General features: G+C 53.1%; 4 protein-coding genes across 4 annotated transcripts; 3 read left to right on the forward strand and 1 right to left on the reverse strand.

Annotated features, from left to right (window-relative positions):
- Positions 1-1,734: 1,734 nt before the first annotated feature.
- Positions 1,735-2,397, forward strand: M406DRAFT_324261 (uncharacterized protein; the record flags this gene model as incomplete). The annotated part of the gene is made up of 1 exon (XM_040919845.1): positions 1,735-2,397. A coding segment is annotated over exon 1 (517 nt), but the record flags the coding sequence as incomplete, so codon positions are not given.
- A 4,331-nt stretch (positions 2,398-6,728) lies between these two features.
- On the reverse strand, positions 6,729-10,283 carry M406DRAFT_104348 (uncharacterized protein). The gene is made up of 5 exons (XM_040915096.1): positions 9,213-10,283; positions 9,043-9,145; positions 8,708-8,952; positions 7,547-8,642; positions 6,729-7,462 (listed from the first exon to the last, which is right to left on the reverse strand). The coding sequence occupies exons 1-5, from the start codon at positions 9,589-9,591 to the stop codon at positions 7,222-7,224; spliced, it is 2,064 nt and encodes a 687-aa protein (XP_040773038.1). The 5' UTR covers positions 9,592-10,283; the 3' UTR covers positions 6,729-7,221.
- A 2,339-nt stretch (positions 10,284-12,622) lies between these two features.
- M406DRAFT_324265 (uncharacterized protein) lies at positions 12,623-14,492 on the forward strand. The gene is made up of 2 exons (XM_040919846.1): positions 12,623-13,775; positions 13,875-14,492. Exons 1-2 carry the CDS (start codon positions 13,116-13,118, stop codon positions 14,286-14,288), a joined length of 1,074 nt encoding a protein of 357 aa, XP_040772861.1. The 5' UTR covers positions 12,623-13,115; the 3' UTR covers positions 14,289-14,492.
- Positions 14,493-15,741: 1,249 nt separating this feature from the next.
- M406DRAFT_234055 (uncharacterized protein) lies at positions 15,742-16,822 on the forward strand (the record flags this gene model as incomplete). Its single annotated transcript, XM_040915965.1, has 3 exons — positions 15,742-16,029; positions 16,334-16,487; positions 16,656-16,822. Coding segments are annotated over 3 exons (609 nt in total), but the record flags the coding sequence as incomplete, so codon positions are not given.
- Between the last annotated feature and the right edge of the window lie 4,312 nt (positions 16,823-21,134).

Below are 21,134 nucleotides of genomic sequence, written 5' to 3' on the forward strand. Positions count from 1 at the left end.
ACAGTGCTACAGTGCTGCTTACGGGAGGCGCTCTCTACTGTTGCACCTTCTTCAAACAATAGTGTTTTGGCACCCCTTTGGTTCTGTACCTCAAGTCTCTGCACTTCCCCACCACCACCTTTCTCAAAGATAAACTTCTCATCAGCTCAGAATACAATGCCGGCATCAGTCTCTCCGCAACAGCCTGTTCGGGGGTGTATCATGCACATGTAACATGTCACCATGTCTGAACACTTCGGTCTTCAACCATCGATTGAGCTAGACAACAATGTACCCCGTATGACCACAGCTTCATGCAAGCACACGCAGACCTAGCAACAGCTTGGCACGCCCAAGGCGGCTGACATGTTACGTTGTGTCTGCTTGCTGGCTTTCTTTTCTTCAGCAAATGGCAACCTTCTGTACTACTCTGCTGCTACTACAAACTGTTAGGTCAGTCAAGTGACGACTCAACTGGCAATACTATCGTGCCATGTGTGCAGGATACATACTCCCTTGTCTTTTGTCAAGCCACAGGCTAACCAACCAGTCAGACGCGCAGGGCCACCACAGCCGAGCTTTGTCCCTTTTTCTTTTACTCGAGACTAGCCAGGCTTGCGCCGTGCATTGACACTTAATTTCCACCTCACTATACCCAAGTACTGAATTCTTTGCTCTTCTTAGCTACCCTGATCGGTTATTCGGCATCTCTGAGTTCAAGATCTCAGGGCCCACAACGTTGTACTGAGTATTACTACTACTACTACTACTACTACACCTTAGCCATGGCTGTTCCACCTAAGCAGCCCTTGCGAGTTCAGGGCACGTCACATACAAACAATACTGTACAACCACGCCAAGGAAAACAAATGCTCGCTCTCTTTAATAGTTCGATATCAACCCATGGCAATCTGATATGCAGAACGGCTGAGCTGCATTCATCCTTCCATCTGCCCCCAGGTAACCCACTTCCTTCTTACACCCCCCGCCGCTTCTGCAGTCAGACGACCACTCGGCCATATTCTCTTCCTGTTGAGCTTAAACCTTTTGCATGTTGCGCTACATCCGAGATTGGGTGGCTCGTGTTCAGGGCACCCGGTGACGACCGGCGGCAGAGACCGTACCGCTGGAAGGGTGTCCACCTATTGCCGCTCCGAGAATGGTCTGGATGTGACATACCGGCCCCACGTTGTGCCTACAATATAGTACGAGGAACAGTGGACTGACTATTGGCCCGCAGAACTAAGAACTAGACCTGCCTGGAGCCTGGAGCCTTAAGTACTCTTTTTTCCTTTCTTTTCTTCTTTTTTTATTTCCGAGGGCAGCACATGTTTTGTTGTGGGGCACACGCACACACACACACACACACACACCCACGAAGGAGGTCAACCGACCCAGGCCTCCCGGAAACAGGACAGGGCTTGCAAATATATTGACCCTCTCTCCAGCTGAAGCTGATTTAGTCACTAGACGCCAAGCAGGGCAAGAGAGAGATTTTCGGCTTCCAGATCGCACCTCTCTCTGCTCTAGCGTTAGGGGGGCCCCTTCTCGCCGTAGATACGATGTCTTCAACCCTCCCATGGAAATTTGAGCGCCCGGGTCCGAGCAAGCCCTGCTGCAGCTTGCAGGTTGCAAGGCCTGCAGGTCAAGCATCCTCGTTAGTATTAGCACCATAGTATGACTATAGTATAAGAAAGAGGTCATGGCCACTCCACCGCATGGCTCAAATGGTAATGATGAGCAACACCACACTCGCTATCGTTGTCGATTTTGCCTCTCTCTTCCTGAGCAGACCTTGATCTAGGCATTCCTCTCGTTTTTCTTCGTCCTCTCGTTCTTATTTAATTTTTATCATTATTCTTGTTATTCATCATCATCATCATCATCATCATCACCATGGTGTCAAGTTCTCTTGTTGGAGGTGCTGTTGCCGCCCTCTACTTTGGCAGGCTCGCCCTGGCCCAGACCACTACAAGCACCGCGGCCACAGCGACGCCGACGTGCGGGCTCGTGGGTTATGATGAGGGCTCTGAGCTCGCATACTATGGCGACTCTGCTACCGAGGTATACTCCAGCTTCTCGGCATGCAGCAGCCAGTGCGACAGCACCTCGGGTTGTCTGAGCTTCGCCATTGACCCGAGCGTGGCATGCATCCTCTACTCGGTCGCTGCCGAGAACAATGTCGTTGTCAGCTCCGGCAGCCCCTGGACCTTCTTTGACAAGGGCGGCGTCTGCCCCACTGTCGCAACCTCGTCAGCATCATCAACCTCAACGGCGCCCGCCGCTACGCCCACCTGCAGCGGCCTCGTGGGCTATGACGCCGGCGGCACCAACATTGGCTATTACGCTGACGCTGCCTCGGCGACCTATGCTGGCTGTCTCGCCCTGTGCAATGCCAACGCGGCATGCCTGAGCTTTGGACTGACGAGTACCCCGGCGTGTATTCTGTATGACTACACCGTCGAGGGCAACGACGTCGCATCGCCCGGGAGCGGAAACACCTTCTACGACGCCGGCGGCGCTTGTCCCAGCACCAGCGCCAGCGCCAGCACTACAACCTCCTCGGTAGCCACCATCACCTCGGCCGCCGTGACCACGACGCCAACGTGCACCGGTTTCGTGGGCTATGATGCTGGTGGTACCAACATCGGCTACTATGCTGATGCTGCCTCTGCTACGTACTCTGGATGTCTGGCCCTCTGCAATGCCAACGCCGAGTGCCTCAGCTTCGGGCTGACAAGCACCCCGGCCTGCATCCTGTACAACTACACCGTCGAGGGCAACGACATTGCGTCCTCGGGCAGTGGTAACACTTTCTACGACCGGGGCGGTGTTTGCCCTACCACTACGACCAGCGCCACTACGACCAGCGCCACCACCCCCGTCCAGACGGGTGCTTTTGCCAACGTGAGCCCTCTGCTGCCTCCCTCAATAACAGCCACACAAGAAATCACACATGCTAACATCACCCCTCCTTAGTGCCCTTCCAACATTGTGCCTTACAATGTCAGCGACATTGTGACACCCTACACACCCTGCAACAGCAGCTACCCCTACAGCGCATGCATGTCGGACAACGACGGCATCTCTTCGTACTGCAACCTGTGCAATGCCTGCACCAACACCACGTGCACCACGGACGGGGACTGCGGCACGGGCTACGCGTGCATCAAGAACTCGGCCTGCCCCGTCACCGGCGCCGCGGCGGGCACGCCTGTGTGCCTGTACATGCTCGCGGGTGGCTCTAGCTATGGCTGCTATGACGCGCTTGACCTGGCATAGGCGCCGTGCGGTCGGGTCGACGCGCGGGGTAGAGACGGTTGAGGAGGGCGATGGGAGTCTAAAGCAGTATCCGAGTCTTAAGAGGGCATGACTGATATCGAAGTAGTACCAGCAACGGTATGATTATTTCCAAGTAATGTAGATAATTTGAAAGTAATACTTATGCAAAGACAAAAGCCTCGTGGTACACTGCTCTTACCCCTACCGTCTCCATGACCCCAGCCCTTCCCTTTCTTAGTCCCTTTAACCCATTTCTTTTGTTTCATGCTCTCTCATCAAAGTACTACAAGGGTTCTCATTTGATTTCTTTTGATATTTTAAACCTGCATCTTGTTTGACGTCGTCGACCGCCCCCAAGGCTCTGGTGCGATGCAACACAACGTCGTCGCAGCGCATGGCTTGGCCATGACGTCTCTCTCTCTCGCGTGCGCGCGCCACCCCGGATTGTGCAGCTGTCAGTCCTGCATATACGTGCCCTTGCTGGCGCCTCTGCCAAGACGCGGCATGTGCAGGCCCTGGAACGCCCGTGACCTGGGAACGGGGGTGATTAACCCTCCCAAACGTTCACGCTACAAAACTGAGCTTTTGCGGAGGGCTGAGGCTGGCTGGCCTTTTGGATATGAAGCGAAAACGTGCATAGGTGATTGGTGTTTAGGGTGAGATGAGAGTTCTTCTTGAGGGGGGGGGGGGGGGTATCTAAGAGGGGGATCTAATTTACCTGCCTGGCCTCTCCACTGTGAGAAGACCTTAGGGTGGACGAGACGATGCATGAGGGCGCTGTTCATCACGTACATCGCAGTGACATTACCGCCCTCCCCCCTATGCAGTCAGCTCTAGGCAGCACACACTTCCAGGCACACCTCTCCCTCTGTCTACCTCGGCGCCTAGTCTATTGGAGCCCGCCCCCATCGTGAAAAAAAAGGAGCGAGAAGAGCGAGAGCCGCTTCAGCAACAATTCATCCACTATTGTTTCCTTCAACCGGCCTTGGCCCCTCGGATATACGACGAGCTGAACCTCTGACGATCAGACCAAGGAATGACGCCAAGACCGTTTTCTCTCTCACTCACTCTCATTTTGTTCGTCCTAACGCAGGGGCCCAGCGTGGAGTCATCGTCTTTTTTTTTTCTTCTCGGCCGGCGTGTAATGCTAGCGTGTTGTGCTCTGTGCGGGTGGCGGCGATGAGCGTTACACCAGATGGTCTACCTAGGCCCTTTACAGCGAACGCACGATGGGGAATAGGTAAAATAAGAAAAGAGAAGGGCCTAATAGAGGAGCCTATTCTTTTTTACCTTCTGACCTTTCTGTTCTGGCCTGCCCCATATTTTCCCTTTTGTAATCTTGGAGGGGGGGGTGCAAGAGGGGGGAATAATCGAGAGCTAATCGTTCGAGAGGGCTAGAATAGGAAAACATCAGCTCAGCTGAAAAGAGGGAGGGGAAGGGGCCTGGGCCGTTCATAGCGCGGGAGTCTCATCACATCACATTTCGCGAAGGAGCACATGAGGGTGGAGTAATCGTGTACTTCTTGATGATTTTGTGATTGAAGAGAGATCTCTCTCACGTATTATCCTTCTTACATGCATAATAAACTTTGGGTTAGGGCTGATTGCCTTGTTGGGAAGAAACAAAAGGGGAGGGGGGGGGGTCTTGTGTGGGAGGAAACAATTGAAGCCGAGGTGGAGAACATCGGGAAGGATGGGAATGGAGTCATGGAGAGATTTGGGCTGCTTTTTTGGGCATTACTGCTTAACTGCATCTTGTAGCCAGGGAGTCTGCTCTCCACTGGCCATTTGACTATGACAAGACTACTCAACAGTCCCATGTTATTTCCATGGTGCTGGTAGGTCCACGAGCATCCTTACGCTTTTTGCGGAAATAATTCCAATACACAGTCAGTCATTCGGAACATCTCGTATCCGGCCTATCAATTAGGTCTGTACATCCACTCACTTTTCCTCCCATCCATCCCAGCAAGCCGGCCTGACTATCTTCAACTTTATGAGCTTGCGGCTGAACTAGAACACTGAATAGACCATCCTGGTGACGCGTACCTGACTACTACTGTACACCATGTTTCGTTTCCCATCACATCACCGCAAAGGGAAATTGATCAGGGTTGGGAGAAAGCGGTAGACCCCATCATCTCTAGCCGATCAGCGGGCCTCTTCCTTCCGAATTTCTCTGATGTTCCTGGTTGAGTTACCAGGAACACATAGCCCCTCCAGGGATAGATCCATTGACCGTGCCGTAGATCCCGCGAGGAGGAGGTTTGATCAAATCACTACCGTGTAAGTATACAGAAGAATGGTCGACGATCTGCGTTCAGGGGCAACGTGTTGGTGTCAGGGCCAACCGAGGAACTAATTCAGGCACCAGGGTACAAGGTACTTGGGTAGTAGATCTGGTGGAGAAATGGAAAACTTCCTCTTTCCTGGGGATCGTGGTATTTGCTGCCGTACATAGTAATTGTGTATACATTTCGGACAAGGTATCCTCGTCTTCTGTTCCGCGCCCCCCCCCCCCCCCCGGGGAACGAGATCTTTCCGTCCCTTCAGACCCATCATCATCACGATCATAGACCCTTTTGATGACCGTCATTTTTGTACTTGGACCTGCTTGTAGACGGAGCCGAGCCCCCTCGAGGCCGAGGCATCTTCATGGCCCATTTGACCTATCCACGGCCAGTGGTGAAGTATTGATGTGGTCCCCCCCCCTTTTTTTCTTTCTTTCTTTTTCCTTTGTTTCCCCCCTTCAATTATGGCACCAGTTGAGAGGGAGGCCCTGTCGACAGATGAAGATCAAGAATCCCGACTAGAGGCGATCTCTCCGATGCTAGATTATCCCTTCTGTAGTGAAACTAGAGTAGATGATGATGATGATGATGATGATGATGATGATGATGTATGTACTCACCTCTCAGGCAGTGGCCGATGAAGTTCACGGACGCGTATGACCACAATCTAAGATGCGGCGTTCCACCCGCTCAGAGACTGCTATGAAACTCGGGTAAACATCTGATGGAAACAGTCCTGAGTATGTAGATGGTCATTGCGCTGTTGAATAGAGATAATGAAGGGATGGGTCGCTAAACATACCTACTCAAGGTGATCAATATGCGGATACCAACAGCAACTACCGTATATAATTACTCAAGGGCTCATGTAGTTTCACGGCATCAATTCGTTAGGCCTCGTAGACACAGTCACTGTTAAAACGGGAAATCGATATGTGTTCGTCTGCAGAAAGTGCTACACCCAGCCACTCGAGAATGTGTACGTAAAGTACACAATCTGGTCCTATATTTTCACACTGCGACCCAGCCACGTAAAAGTCAAGTCGATCTGCCAACTCTATTACTTGAATACTTCCTGTTTCATCTGCACTTGTTCGGTCGGCTTCAATTCAGACTTGATTCCTCGTAGTAACAGCACTGCAGGCAGGCATCATCTAAACTGTACAAGCGTTGTTTCAGGCAGATCATTCCAAATTATTCAAATGATTACTATTATCAAGTAACTACCAATGAAATCCTCGTCGCCCTGAAAAGTTCTTGAAAACCTGAACCGAGGGATGGATGGAATGCTCCTGCTGCTAGTAGTTGTTCATCATCATCACCTTGAAGCCACAAGAGACAAACAAGACAGTGCTGATTTTCTCCCTATTGGCTCGGCACAGTACTTTTTGCGTTCTGTTAACTTTTCACCCATCCCTTTCCCTCGCTGGATCAACTACCCTAGATTGATACAACTTTCTGCTATTGCAGTTTGGTGTCGTATGTTGTAGAAAACTTATTCATGGAAGCGAGAGACAAGAATCAAAGAAAAAAGTCGACTCCTTTTTTTTGTGTGTCATTTGTCACGCACGACAAGTGTTCATTATAAACTCCTCTTGCTACATGCCCTATCGAAAGAAAGAAGAAGAAGAACATTAAAAAAAAAAAAAGTGAGAGTCTCTCACTCCGTTTAGATGGGAACAGCCGCGCCCAGGGTATAGGTCACGGTTGAGCCGGTCAGCGGTGTGTAGTAGATGAGAGGCTCAGTGCCGTTCTGGTCAGTGTAACCTCCAGACGCCGTGGTGGAGGCGGTGCCGGGGAAAGTGACAGGCACGGGCACAGAGCAGGTGTTGGAGTTGGCACCGACGGTGACGGAGGTGATAGACAGGCCATCATCGGCATAGTTGTAGACCAGGTTGGGGTTGCAAGCACTATTGGAAGCAAGCGTGGTTAGCACATGATTCACACAGTGACCATTAACAAAACAAGGGAATTAGCAGGGTTGTTGGACTTACTCAAGGGTCATCCTGTCCACCATGTACGCGCCAATGTCGTCGTGCTTCATGGAGAAGATGGGCCAGTTGGTCAGACGGACCAGCTCCTGGGTGACGGTCTCGACCCAGATCTGAATCAGGGACAGAGGACCGGTCACGGTGCCGACAGTCCAGGTGTCGACGTCTCCGGAGCGCAGGTTGGCCTGGTGGAACATGTAAGGATCAGGGTGCAGACCCAGCAGGTAGCGAGAGTTGGTGGTCTTGGCATCAATGAGCAGGTTGACGAAGCTGCCCGATCCGCCAGAGGTGTTGATCCACTCCAGGGTTGTGCACTCGGCCGTGTCGCAGTTGTAGTAGATGGTGGTAGCCCATCGGGGAATGATGGTCATGCCTGCGAAGCCGTTGGACTCGACCGTCGAGATGAGAGGGTAGAAGGTGCTGTTCGTGTTGCGGAGGACAGGACGGGTGTTGTCACCCACGACATATCGAATACCATTGTCCCACCAGGCCTGCATGGCGTCGCCGTTGTGCATACCGGTGATGGCAGGCGGGATGATACCGGAGGGGGAGAACCTGGTGGCATCCCACAGACCAATCTGCTTCAGCCATGCAATGTTGAAGAAAATCTCACGGCTGGCGTCATGGTAGGTAGCGTTGTTGAGCTCCTCGTGGGAGAAGGTGTGGGAGATGGCGGCAAAAATGCTGGGGTTGGTATTGAACCATGTGGCGACGCTGTCGATCTTGGCGCAAGTCAAGGTCCAGTTGTAGCTGATCCAGGACTCGGGCCAGAGATCAGTGCCAGTGCCCAGAGGCTTGTAGAACTCAAGAGCCGTATCAGGGGGGGAGTTGTAGTCCACAGCCTCAGGAGGGTCGCAGTACTTGCCGTCGGTGTCGGTATCGGTGGCATTGTCGATATCACCGTTGCCGTTGTGTCCAATCTCCACAAAGTACGCAGAGCCAGAGGGGAGACGGGTGTTGATGTTGGTCTGCCAGGCAGCGAGGTAGTCCAGATCCGAGGGGCGGATACGGAAAGTCGTGCCGTTGGGATAGTACATGTCAGTCTCGAGGTGCATGTCATCGACCTGAGTGTTCAGGTAGACCTTGCGCTTGCCAACGACTGAGAGGAGATAACCATTAGCAATGGTCTCGGCACGCATACGATCATGAAGAGAGAAAACGTACAGAGGCCACGAGTAATCCAGTGAATGTAGGCATGCTGGAGGTAGTTGGAAGTCTGAGACCAATCCGTAGCCCAAGACATGAACCAGACCATCTGCTGACGGCCACCGATGTTGTTGATGACGGCAGCAGTGGTTGTGGTGGTGTAGTCGCCTGCAGCATCGAACGTAGCGAACTGCGTAGCAATGCTGGAGTTGGTGATGGTCGCAGGGTAGTGGTAAAGACCAGCAGTGCTAGCATTGACACCGCTATCAAATCAAACAAGGTCAGTGTGAATTCTTTTCTGTCCCTCTCCTTAAGCGAGGTCTGAGCCTAGTGGAATTCAATTTTGGACTCACGTCTTGAGGTTGGCAGTGGCAAATGCTGTAGCGTCCGAAATCCTAACGTACTGCTCGACGCCGGTGGCACAGCAGCCTGCACCGGAGATAGCAGTGGTCACACCTATAGAAGAAAACATGTTAGATTAGAGAGAAGGTTTTTGATACGGCGAGGGATATGAAGAACGTACCCATATCGGTCGTGGGGAAGGAATCCAGGCGGACCATGCGGACACCGAAAGCAAGCTGGTAGGCATAAAGCTGATCCCATTGTGAGGTAGTCAGGGCGCTGAGGAATCCGGTCGAGTACTGGTACGAAACCTCACTGAGGACGAGGATACCACCATAGTTTCCGCTGGTGAGGGAGGAGTTCAGCGTGGGCAGAGCCACACCGGACTGTGGCACGATGACAGTCTCATAGGGAATACCGTATCCCTGGAAGCCCAAGGTGGCGACGGTAGCAGAGGCAGTGTCTCGTGCAAAGACCAGAATGGTGTTTGATACAGCCAGGGCAGCAGAGGCAGCACCTGCCTGCAGCGCAAGCAGCGCTGTGGCGGAGAACAGCTTCATGTTGGGGCCGTCCAAGTAGATGTCCGAGGATGGGATATGGACAGGAGAAGGAAGAACTCAAGAGGAGTGAACAACGAAGTGCGTGAGGAAAGGGAAGAAATAAAAATAATAATAACGGGATGGCAGAGACTTGGGCCAGCGGGTATAAACGAGTGCAGCTGACCTAGTCCTGGAAGTAATACAACGAGGGTAGGGTTATAACGAGGCAAGGTCTGCCCGATGACGACCGCAGTTGGATACGTGACATGGAGCGGGAAGGAAATGTGTGAGGACGGGAACACGGGTCAAGGTGTTATAAAGATGAGAAACCTCGTGGCTTTCCGCCTCGACCCCCCTTTCCCCGAAAGAGAGCTGGAAGCGTTGCGTAAAAAGCTGGCTAGAGGCGTGAGGCTGGCTGGGTTAGGGAGCCAAAGACAGAATCGTCTTACACTCGCTCTAGATCTGTTCGCCGCGGGCTGGAGTGGTCTAGTCAGAGGTCCCGAACAGACTATTCGACGCCCTCAGGACCCAGTCACCAAGTCACAAGCGGCGCCCAGAGCTCTCCGGCCCTGGCGACTAATACGAAACGACGAACAACAAAATTGTAAATGAAAGGGTGGGGCTGCGAACAGCCGGATACTAACGATGGTGGTAGAGAGAGAGCGTGTGTGTGTGCGCGAGAGAGCGAGAGAGAGGGGGAGAGAGCACAGAACCTTGCAACAGTGCGCTGCAGGACGAGAAGCAAGCTGACCAGGAACAAAGTAACTTCCCAGAGTCGTATGTGCGAGGGGTAGGGTAAAAAGTGTGCGAGGACGGATAGTCCGGCATCACACCCTAGTTGACAATGATCTGATCGAGTCCCGATCCACACTGTATAGTAGTATCTGGGCGCCTGGGCTTCTCCTCTCTTGTCTCCGAGAGAAGGGATATAGAGGTAGGAGAGGAAGAAAAAAAGACAATGGCGCCGCATACCGGGATGGGCGGTGTGGAACCGCCTGTCTAAGTGGTGCTGCCCAGCCCAGCCCACGCGTGGAGATGATGAGCCCAGGGGTATGTGCTCAATTTGGGTTGACCCTGTCCAAGTGGGTACTCCTTCACCCATGGGGGATCTCTCAAGGGATATGAGCTGGACCCCAAGGCCCAAGGCCCCAAGACCCAAAGCTGAAAACCATGATATCACAAGTCCAAAAGCCCAGACGCCCTTGAAGGCAATAGAGACGTTCGGAACAGGACATACCCGATCCAATGAGTCCTTCGAGCCTGCGGGCCGAGAACTTGAGAGACAACCCGATAAAGAGGATGCCATGAGAAATTTGGAAGAAGGGAAGCTATAGAACTTTTGGTCAGCCCCTCACGAGAGAAAAGCTACATGGTCAAAACGAAGGGAAAGGGCGGGGCAGAGCAAGACAGTGAATTGCCCTGACATGTTGAACTGCCCTCGAGACGGTCCTCCGCATGACGGTACTGCCACGACCTCCACGAGTTGTTTTCCAATCGGATTGTTTCTCTCAACACACCTCCCAAGCAGGCTTCCACCTGGCAGTCTGGCGCCATGACGGTGGAGTGCGTGTGGTAGCGTGCATTGTCGGCGGGCGGCATGTATACGGAGAGTGCCCAAGATAGTAACCTTTGGATGTCACCTTCGGATGGCGACACGCTAGACAAGTGTGCAGAAAAACCCTTGCGCTCAGCACCCAACAGAACAGAGCCGCGTTGTCTAGGCATGAAACCAGGGGAGAGGCGACTGGCTGGGAGAAGCGCTTGGCTTAGGCTGCAGTGGATAGGAGTAAAAGAAGAGTCTGACAAGACACAGGAGTAGAGCCCCAGGTCGACCTCGGAACCGAAAAAGAGGGTCGTGGTGTACCAAAGTACATACTAGGGTACCGTGGTACAAGAAGGTACGAGGTGCATAGTACTACTACTGCATGGGATGAGCAGGAGCCCCATGCGCTGTTTCTGCGTCTCTTCGTGTATGCGCATGAGGTGCCGCCAAGCTCGTTTAGATGCATGGTGGGGTCACCTTTTTCTTCGATCGCCGCATGGGCAGCGGGGCCCATGGCTTCGGCTACCTAAATTTGACTTCACCTTACCCCTCCATTCCTCTTCTGGATAGAAGCTATGTGCATCTCTTTTTTTTTTCTTTTTTTTTCTCCGTTCTGCACGCCTCCTTTCTTTCTTACGCTTGTCCAGCTCGGAACTAGACAGCCCCTCCAGCGGTTCGGCCTTAGCCACGAAGTTGCACTCTAAATTACACGTGGGGCGGCTGGGCAGTCGCTTCCTACTACTTCTGTACTATGTACGAGAAGGAGAGAAAAAGAGAAGAAAAAAAGATGGAGACCCACGCTAAGTCGGACCACCACGAACAAAATAAGAGAGAATTCAGAACATTAGGCTGCAGCTTCTTTTGCACTCTCAAGCGGCTGAGACGAGTGCTGAGCACGTACCGCGCGGGCCAGAGCCAAAAAGAGGCGTCTGACTCGGAGATTGCAGCGACCCTAGTATTTGAGAGTTTCTGCTGGATACGAATTGCTTTGACCCTAAAGAAACTCCCAAGCCTATTAGGCTATTCGGGTCATCTGTTTCTCTCTCACCATAACCGCCTGCAAAAGACTACCAGACTACCACCACCCTACACCCTTCTTGCAGTGTTTGATTGCCCTGGGCGACGTCAACCGGTGAAATGGGAAAGAAGGGGCTGTGGCTGTGGAAGGAGCTGCGCTGTTTCGTCGTTGCCAGCTGAATTGAGTCTGGGCGTAGGTTCCCGCTAGTCCAGCACTGAGCTAGGCCTGGGCTGGGCTTCAGGGCCTTTCCTTTGTTCCTGCCGCACTCAGATTGAGACAGACCATTTGCGGGCTGTGCAGTTGGTGGTAAGTAATGCCAAGCGCTACCGTCTCCGCGCTGCCCGCCTGTGAGAACGTGAGGCCTCTGTGTTTCTCTATGCACGTTCTGGACCGCCGCTGTGCCCCTTGACAAGCTTCAAAAGGGTCTTATGGCCTGAGTGATGCCCTTTCGGCATATCGTGACTGCCGTTCCTGGTAGGTCGAGGTTCGAGACGGGTGGCTCTCTAAACATTTTTCTTTCTTCGTCACTCTCATCGCGTTTCAACTCTTTCTCTGTCTGGTCTGGGTGGCAAGCCTTTTTCTCTTCTTTCTCTTCCACGCCGTCGTCGACGTTTAGGGAGGTCCACTGGACCAGACCCAAAGGCATTCTTCAGCTCCGTGCTTCAGCTCTGTGTTGCGAAGGAAGTTCCCTGCCCCAACCGAACTATCTTTTGGAACAACAATACAAATCCGTGTCTCCATTTTTTAACCTCGGATCGACTGCCGAAGTACACCACCCCAAGTCATCCTTCTCTGGTCCTGTCTGTCGGCGTCATTGTCAGACAGATCATGTCAAACGCTGGCAGTGCTCCTCTCCATTCTTCACACAACGAGCACAACATTGCATCTGGTGGAGACGGCCTGGGTAGCGGAGCAGCAGCACCACCACCGCCACCACCACATACACATCCTGCCCAGCTTCCGCCATCGGCTCCCGGCTCCGCTATGTCGGCTCCCAGCGCTAAGTTCGAAGTCATGGACGACGGCGGTCGGCACCGTGCCCGGCACTCCAAACGCTGCATCGTAATCTCTGCCCTCGTCGCGGCCGTCGTTGTCCTTGCGCTCGCGTTAGGCCTGGGTCTTGGTCTCGGTCTGCACCGTGGCGGCAGCGGTGGCAGCGGCAGCAGCGGGTCGTCCTCGTCGTGTACAGACACGGGCAACTGTACTACGGGCCCGGCCAACTCATCCGTTCCGGTCTTCGCATCGGATCACGTAGCATGGCAGATCGTGCTGAGCCAGACGCTGACGCTCGACAATGAGACTAAGGATGATGCCACGCTCGTCACGCCAAACCAGACAACCTCGCCCAACGTGACGGTCTTTGATATCGATATGTTCTTGCACCAGAACCTCTCGGTGGTCCAGGACCTCCGCGCCCAAGGAATGCATGTCATCTGCTACTTCAGCTCTGGCTCGTACGAGCCGTACCGGCCAGACTCGTGGAAGTTCCACTCGGATGACCTGGGCAACGAACTGGACGGCTGGCCTGGCGAGTACTGGCTGGATCTGAACAGCAATAATGTCCGCAATATCATGATCTCCCGCATCGAGATCGCCGCCCAGATGAACTGTTCAGGAATCGACCCTGACAATGTCGATGGCTACGTGAGTCCTTTCCCGCCCCCCTCCCAGGCATATTTCATGTATCAAAGTCCATGTGTCAAGTACGTTAGATTGCTGATGGTCGCTCCCCACCCTGTACAGGATAACGATAACGGGCTTGGCCTCACCGAGGACGACTCGATCAATTTTGTGCAATTCCTCGCCAACGAGGCAGCATCACGCGGCATGATGACGGGTCTGAAGAACGCGGGAGGCATCATTGACGACGTGCTTGACTACGTCCAGTTCTCGGTCAACGAGCAGTGCGTTGAGTACGACGAGTGCGACATGTTCCAGGCTTTCCCCAATGCCAGCAAGCCGGTCTTCCACATCGAGTACCCTGCCGGTGATGACGACACAGCCAAGGCGTCCTTCGACACCAGCACCGTCTCCCAGTACTGCGACGTGGATCTGACATCAGGGCAGAACGGCTTCAACACGGTCCTCAAGTACATGAATCTCAGCGGCTGGGTTCAGTACTGCGACGACAAGACCTTCACTACTGATGGATTTTAAGAAAAGGGAAAAGAAGAAGAAAAAATTATATTACTAAATGGCATCCAACCTTGAAATGAAAGAACAGTTCGTTCAGACCTGAGTTTGGCGGTCCTCTCTGCAAACCAGCGTGTTTGTCACTCAAAATATTCACTTATACTTTATCGTAAAAGTCATCGTTCATAGACACCATCTTTTTTTAATAAGACATTAAAGTCATTATACAAATTCTCAATTCAAACATTTTACGAATAATGCGCCCACCCCAGTTCAGTCTGCATTGCATGGTGGTTGGGGGTGGCTGGTGGCGTGTTAAGAAAACACACAACCCCCCCCGGCGGCAGGGTCGCATCCACAAGGCGCCACAGTCCATTGGGGCAGCTGGCAGTCGGCAGTTGTCACATGGCTGATGATGATGCCCCCCATTCACGATGACATCCAATGCCGGCAGGTGATGATGGTCTGCTGCTCGTCTGATTGAGATCCTGGGGAAGGAGCCAGCGCGAGGGAAAGGGTGTTGAGCAGCAGGAGCAATTTCTCATCTCTCCCTCCTTCCAAGACTTGTCCTCTCACCAACCAACCAACTCCTTTTCCCCCCATCCACCACCTCCCCTCACAGCCATCGCGCGACACAACCTGCACCCTTCCCAAAGAGTTGGTTGTTCAGCAGCAAATAGCCACAAATGACACAAGAGATGACACTACATATTTACCTTGCAGCAAGATGGATGGTCTAGACCCCCTTTTCTCTCTTTGTTATCCGCGATAAGGCAGAGAAGGTTGGTAGTGGCGCCCTGTGGACACGCTTCCCGAGGGCTGAGCCCCTCTTTTTTCTCCTTTTTTCCTCTTTCTTTTCTCTTTCCTTCTGCGCCTACTATAGCACTGTCCACCCAGGCCTGATCTGGACTGGCAGGTGGGCGCTTGAAGAGCACACGGGAGAGGGACTGGGGCGAAAGAAAGAAGAGGGATGAGGAGGGCAAGGAGAAAAAGGAGAGGAGGGGGAAAAAGGGCGGAAACTACTTTATGACGATGCGGCTGAGGAAGAGGCGAGGATGAAGGTTTCCCTCTAGTACATACTCCTTCTCCTCCTTCAACTACTACTACCACCACCGCTACCACTACTAGACCAGTGTGAATCCCTCGCGCAGCCGCCCTCAACTCGTCCCAAGACCGACTCGTCACTCACTTACTGATTCGCGCATAGCTACTAGAGGCACATAACCTTGGTTTGTCTCACCACACATCGCAAGCGCATCTACCATTCGCCAAAGCGATCTGCACTTTTGTGTGTGTGTGTGTGTGTGTGTGTGTGTGTGTCTGCGTGTGTGTGTCTGTGTGTGTGTGTCTGTGTGTCCCGTCTTCTTTTGTCGTGATGACCACCACCAGCCAGCACCCCAGGGCCTCGAGCCCGGCCACAATAGCCAGCAGCAGCAGCAGCAGCAGCGGCGGCGGCGGCGGCACGGTGAAGCCCTTCATCCTCGTACCACTGTACATCTACCCAACCCCAGAGACTTGGGCACCCCTTTACCGCGCGGCAGATGCCCAACCCGACCTGGATTTTTACGTGGTGGTGAACCCGGCCAACGGGCCCGGGCTGGGTGCCCTGCCGGACGCCAACTATGTGGACGCGCTGGCGAGGCTGACGGCATTGGGCAACGTGCGGGTCATTGGCTATGTCCACTGCAGCTACGGGCGGAGGCCTGTTGAGGACATCGTGGCGGATGTGGAGGCGTATGCACGCTGGGAAGGGGAAATGGGCAAGGTCGCCGAGGATGGAAAGGTGAGATGAGACTTCCACTTACCAACCACGTTCTTTGCCCTTTTCTTTTTCTCAAAAACCCCCACCGCCCCTTGATGAGGCGCACGGGAAGTTGGTCCTTGTCTATGTGTGTCATCGCGTATGTGCCGCCGCCCGCCATGCAACAATATGTGTGCATCGAGGCGGTCTGACGAATTGTGTGCCGTTGAAGTCTCAGCCTCACGAGGCATTGCTATTACACGGGAAGAGAGCAGAATAAGAAAAGCTGACGTGGGACCTTGTGTTGGGTCATTCCGCTTTCGTACAGACTATCGTCGTGGACGGCATCTTCATCGATGAGACGCCCTCCAGCACCGAGTTTGTGGAGTACCTGGCAGCCCTGGCCAACGCTGGCAGGACGATCCTGAACCGGAACGTACTCGTCCCCAAGATGGTGACGACGGCAACGGCTGGGGCTGAGGGTGGTGAGGCTGTCGCAGCAGAAGCAACAGCAGAAGGAGGAGGAGACGGAGACTCTGCTGTGCCGGCGGTGACGACGAATGCAGACGACAGCGGCGCCACGCTGCAGCCCCCGTCGTCTTTCCCCGCGAATGGCGGCGCCATCACCCCTTCTGCCTCCAGCGCTGTAGTCATCTACAACCCGGGCGTGGTGGTTGACCCCATCTTTTACCAGGCAGCCGACTACATCGTGGCCTTTGAGAACGCGGCGCAGCAGTGGGTGAACCCTGTGGTACGGCAGGGCTTTGCGCGCCTTCCGCGGGCGCTGGTGCGGCGGTCCGTCGCCGTTGCGCACAGCAGCGCGCCTGGAGAGGTTGTCCAGTTGAGCAGACGGGCGGCTGAGGCAGGTTGTGCCGGCCAGTTTGTCACCAGCACCCCCGGGTACACGGCGTGGTGTTCGCACTGGGACGAATTCGTCGGAGAGATGGCGGGGCGGGCGCCGGTCTAGAGGTACCTGCGTCTTGTGTGTGTGTGTGTGCGCGCGCGTTCTTGGTGTCTTTCTGTCTCTGTCTTACCTCGTTATTCTTCACTATTCATCAACTACTTACTTGTGGAAACTGGCCGGAGGAGGGGGGAGGAGAGAGAGAGAGAGAGAGAAGGAGACTATTTGGAAAGCATACACCCCCTCCCCCCTTCACCGCTCTCCTGGCCCCTCCCTTTGAACGAGACCATCGACAAAAAAGCCTGCGCCTTTTCATCGGCGACCACAGGTTCTGTTCAGCACTGGGCGGGGAAGGGACAAGAAAGGGCTGTTGGTCGGGTGGTCTCGGGTGTTCGGAAGGGCTACAGATGATAGTTTGCAGGTCGGGACTGAATGTGGCGTGTCTATCGGCGAGGCTGGCGTCTTGGGGAGGGGATAGGGATCTAACCTCTCACCGTCTCTCTCTCTCTCTCTCTCTCTCTCTCTCTCTTTCTTTCTCTCTCTTTCCCTCTCTTTCTGTGTGTGTCTCGGGATTTTTCTTGTATCTTTTTCTGGCCTTTGCTGCTGTGTAATCTTTCGCGGTACTTACCCCAACACCTGCTTACTCCCCTGTGACTTGTTTCTTACCGCTCAAAAGCCACCCCCGGCCGCGTCCTCCCTTTCTTTTTTCCGTTTCATGCACATCATTTCTCTGTCTGGAAACTCACACCACCTCACGGGTTCTCTCATGTCTCACATGGCCGAACTCCTCTATTCCTCCCTTCTCCTGTTTTAGGGAAAAAGCTCGTATCGGCAGGTGCTGCAGGTCTCCAATACATGGACAAACGGTTAAGAATTAAACAAAAAAATGTGAGACAACGAGCTGACTGTCTTCTTACCCATGGGATCACATCATATCACCTGCAGCTTTGTGTCTTGCCTGCAGTCATCTTCACCCGCTCCTTGCCCCCCCGGCCCGCATGCAAAAAACGCCCTGGCAGTGCACCGCGCGCTGCGCCCGCCCAACCACCATCTCCCCAGCCCATGATTTCAGACGCACGCCAACGCTTAGCAAGCAACGTTGTGCGCATTACTAATAGGCTCACGCAACGAAAAAGAAAGCTGCCGCGCTTCATCTCTGCAGGCGAGGAGGGATGGTGAGGAGGGGGGGAATGGTAATTCTTTTTACGTAAAAACACTTTACAAAGGTCGTACTACGGCTCGCTTTTTCTTTCTCTTCTTTGATGTATATGCAGGCTGGGGTCATTTTAGCGGTTGTTTTCTGGATCTCGCCATCTACCATCAGCCTCGCTTAGTTGGTATCTACTCGAAACTTAAAAAAACCAGCACGTCAGAATGCACGGAGCATAACGAAATGCCCCCCCCCCCCACCCCGAAACTCCTCCTCTCTCTCCGCCGTAAAAGTCCGCCATCACTTTCCTTCTGAGAGAAGGAAGAAAAAACGGTGCGTTCCTACCTACCGCAAAGAGAAGAAGATCTTCAACAGCCCCCCCCCACCTACCCTCCCTGGCCAGCCAAGTGTTTAATTACTTGCATCTTTATTTCAAGAAAAGCTGGAGGGTGGCGGGGTGGCGGGAATAAGAGGGCCAACGATAATGTATGCCCTGCACCTCGTGGCAGGGTGCAGAGGCTTGCATGATGGAGGGGGAAGGAGGGGAGGAAGAACATGTTGGTGGTACCAACCAACGTGAAAAGAAACGAAAGCATGAAGGAAAACGATAAAAAAAAAAAAAAAAAACAAGTTTTGGATGCCTGCTTGCATTGCCTGCGCCACATGCATACAAGCCTCTGTTATGCGCCACGCTAGACAGGGCATTTCTGCTGCCATGCTATAGTGACTGTTGCTTATGCACACTACCACTACTACCTCATGCACCATGATCGTAATTGTACATACACACAGTACTTGAACAACTCGCGAGAGGGAGACAAGAAAAAAGGGAGGGGAAAAGAAGCGACACCCTTCGAGAGGTGGTGCAATTTATTCTCCGAGTTCAATTTCCCCTCCGGAAGTCTATAATAATGGTTAGCGCTGGCTGGCCTTTGTAGTTCTCTGCACTTTGATGTCAAGAAGTGCACTTGTAGCCCTTGGTATGGCACATCAGTCAGGTACATCAAAGAGACATTGGGTACATCCCTGTTTCAATTCCCCCCCGGCCCAAGCTCAACAAGGGTCTTTGTGTAAAAATCATAGAAACCCCGATAAATGCAAGTCAGGGGTAAAAGAGTGGAAGGAAACGGTCTCCACATCAGCTGGCGCGGGGCTAAAGGGAACACGAGAAAAGAAAAGCGGAGAAGGGAGAAAGGGGGGGGGGAGGAACGAATGGAAAGGAAAAATCTCCAGAAGGTGCGGCCCGTCGGCCCACTACTAGGTGAAAGGGAAATTGTAACTATGTAGAGGAGGGGGGGCTAGGGAAGCAGGGAAGGGGGGGGGGATGAAGAAATTGAGTGCTTAGGTAACAAGGATATATAGTACAGAGGTACTTTCGTACATCATAACCTTATTAGCTTGTTTAGCGGGCGGGAGTGATGGTCAGGTCATAAGTTGGAAAAGGTTCTTTGGGTCAGGGGCTGGTCTGCGGGGAGATGGTCTAGTTCGGGTGATGGTGGGGGGGGGGGGGGGGGTTCGAGTCGTGGTAGCCTGACAGGCCAAGGTGCAACCCCGGTCCCCCATGTCGTTATGTGAGGTTCACCTTTTTTTTTTTTTTTTTTTTTTTTTTTTTGTTCACTTCCTTGTCAACAACAGGTGGGTGGGTGGTCATGCCACGTCTGCCGTCACCTTTCGGTGTGATGCATTTTTTTCATTTTTTTTTTCAAAGGCTCATTGGTCCTTTATGTTTTTGTTGGCAATTGAGGCGAAGGAACCCCGCCCCCCCCATCCATCCGCGACAGCGTATAGGACCGACCTTTTATGCGTGTCAGCATTGCCAAGAGAAAAAAGACAGAGAATTCCCCCCTCCCTCTCCCCTCATCAGCTCGTAGATACGAGAGAGAGATTGAAGGAAGGAAAAAACTCCAATCTCAGCTGTACATAGTACTGGATCATCCTCTTTTGAGACGTTCAGGTGGGATCAAAGAGGCTCCTATTGTCAAAAAAGTGGAGAGGCGACACCACTGTTTTCTGCGGGGCGAACTTGGCGGCTGATGGATGAACTAGTATGGTACGCGACCTCTTTTCTCTGACTTGTTCTCACTGTACTTTACCCTTTAGGTAACTCCTCGTGGCACCCCTTTCTTTGGACATTACAGAGCAGTCAATCTCTCTTGATAGCTTCAGACTATCGCAGTCTGTGCGGTCAGGGGCTTTGTTGAAGAAGCTGGGAAGGGGCCCCCGGTTTCTGCATGACCCAGGAATTCGGATTAAAGAGAGCTTGGCGGAGAGGGTCGGTTGAGCCTTGGCACATAAGGGTTCGAAACACGGAAACATCGGATTGTTTCTTTGCAGCCCATTGCTGGTGTCATATGGATTCTTTGCTTGTTTAAGCTTCTCGTATTGAGAAAAAGATGCATGTGAGAGCGTTGACTGTCCGGCATGATCCGGATAGAGATGAGATCGTGCGTCAATCAGTACCATAGTAGGCGCAACTATCCGATGTCATTCTGTATGAGCCATGTCATGGATTCTTTTGTCAGGAGCCTCCTTTTCCCCCCTTTGTTTCCATCCCAAAGAAATAGGGCGTGCGCTGGGGCCAAGGGCCGAAGTCGCGATCGCACCATGAGAATGACCAGTGAAGTATCTGTGGAGAGGAGGAGATATATGGATCTGTGGAGGAGATGCGAGAGGCTATTTGCATGTTACATTTTGTTCTCTCGGGCCACTTGGGAGAGGCTCTAGAACGAAGTCCTCTCTCGACCCGCCTGGAATTTGGGACTTGGAAGCAATAGACCGAACTGCAGAATAATAGGCCCTTCTTTATGGGGTCGTTGTCTAGATCACAGACGGCGTGAGCAGGATTCAAGCCGCGCGCCAACTGAAGCAGTACGCCCCCCCCCCCCCCCGCAGTACTCGCGATTTTGGGGCCTCGTGGCCAGCCAAAGCATCATACTATGAAAAGGTAGACCATAGTACCATAGTACGACGACGGCTCTATAGGATTAGCATCCCGACGAAGATCTTTCAATTGGCGTCCATTTCCCAGGTTTTGCCTGATCGCCATCAGGGTATGGGGACGGGTGGGCCGTAACCCGG

Source organism: Cryphonectria parasitica (genome assembly GCF_011745365.1).
Source record: "Cryphonectria parasitica EP155 unplaced genomic scaffold M406scaffold_8, whole genome shotgun sequence".
In the NCBI taxonomy this organism is placed as follows: domain Eukaryota; kingdom Fungi; phylum Ascomycota; class Sordariomycetes; order Diaporthales; family Cryphonectriaceae; genus Cryphonectria; species Cryphonectria parasitica.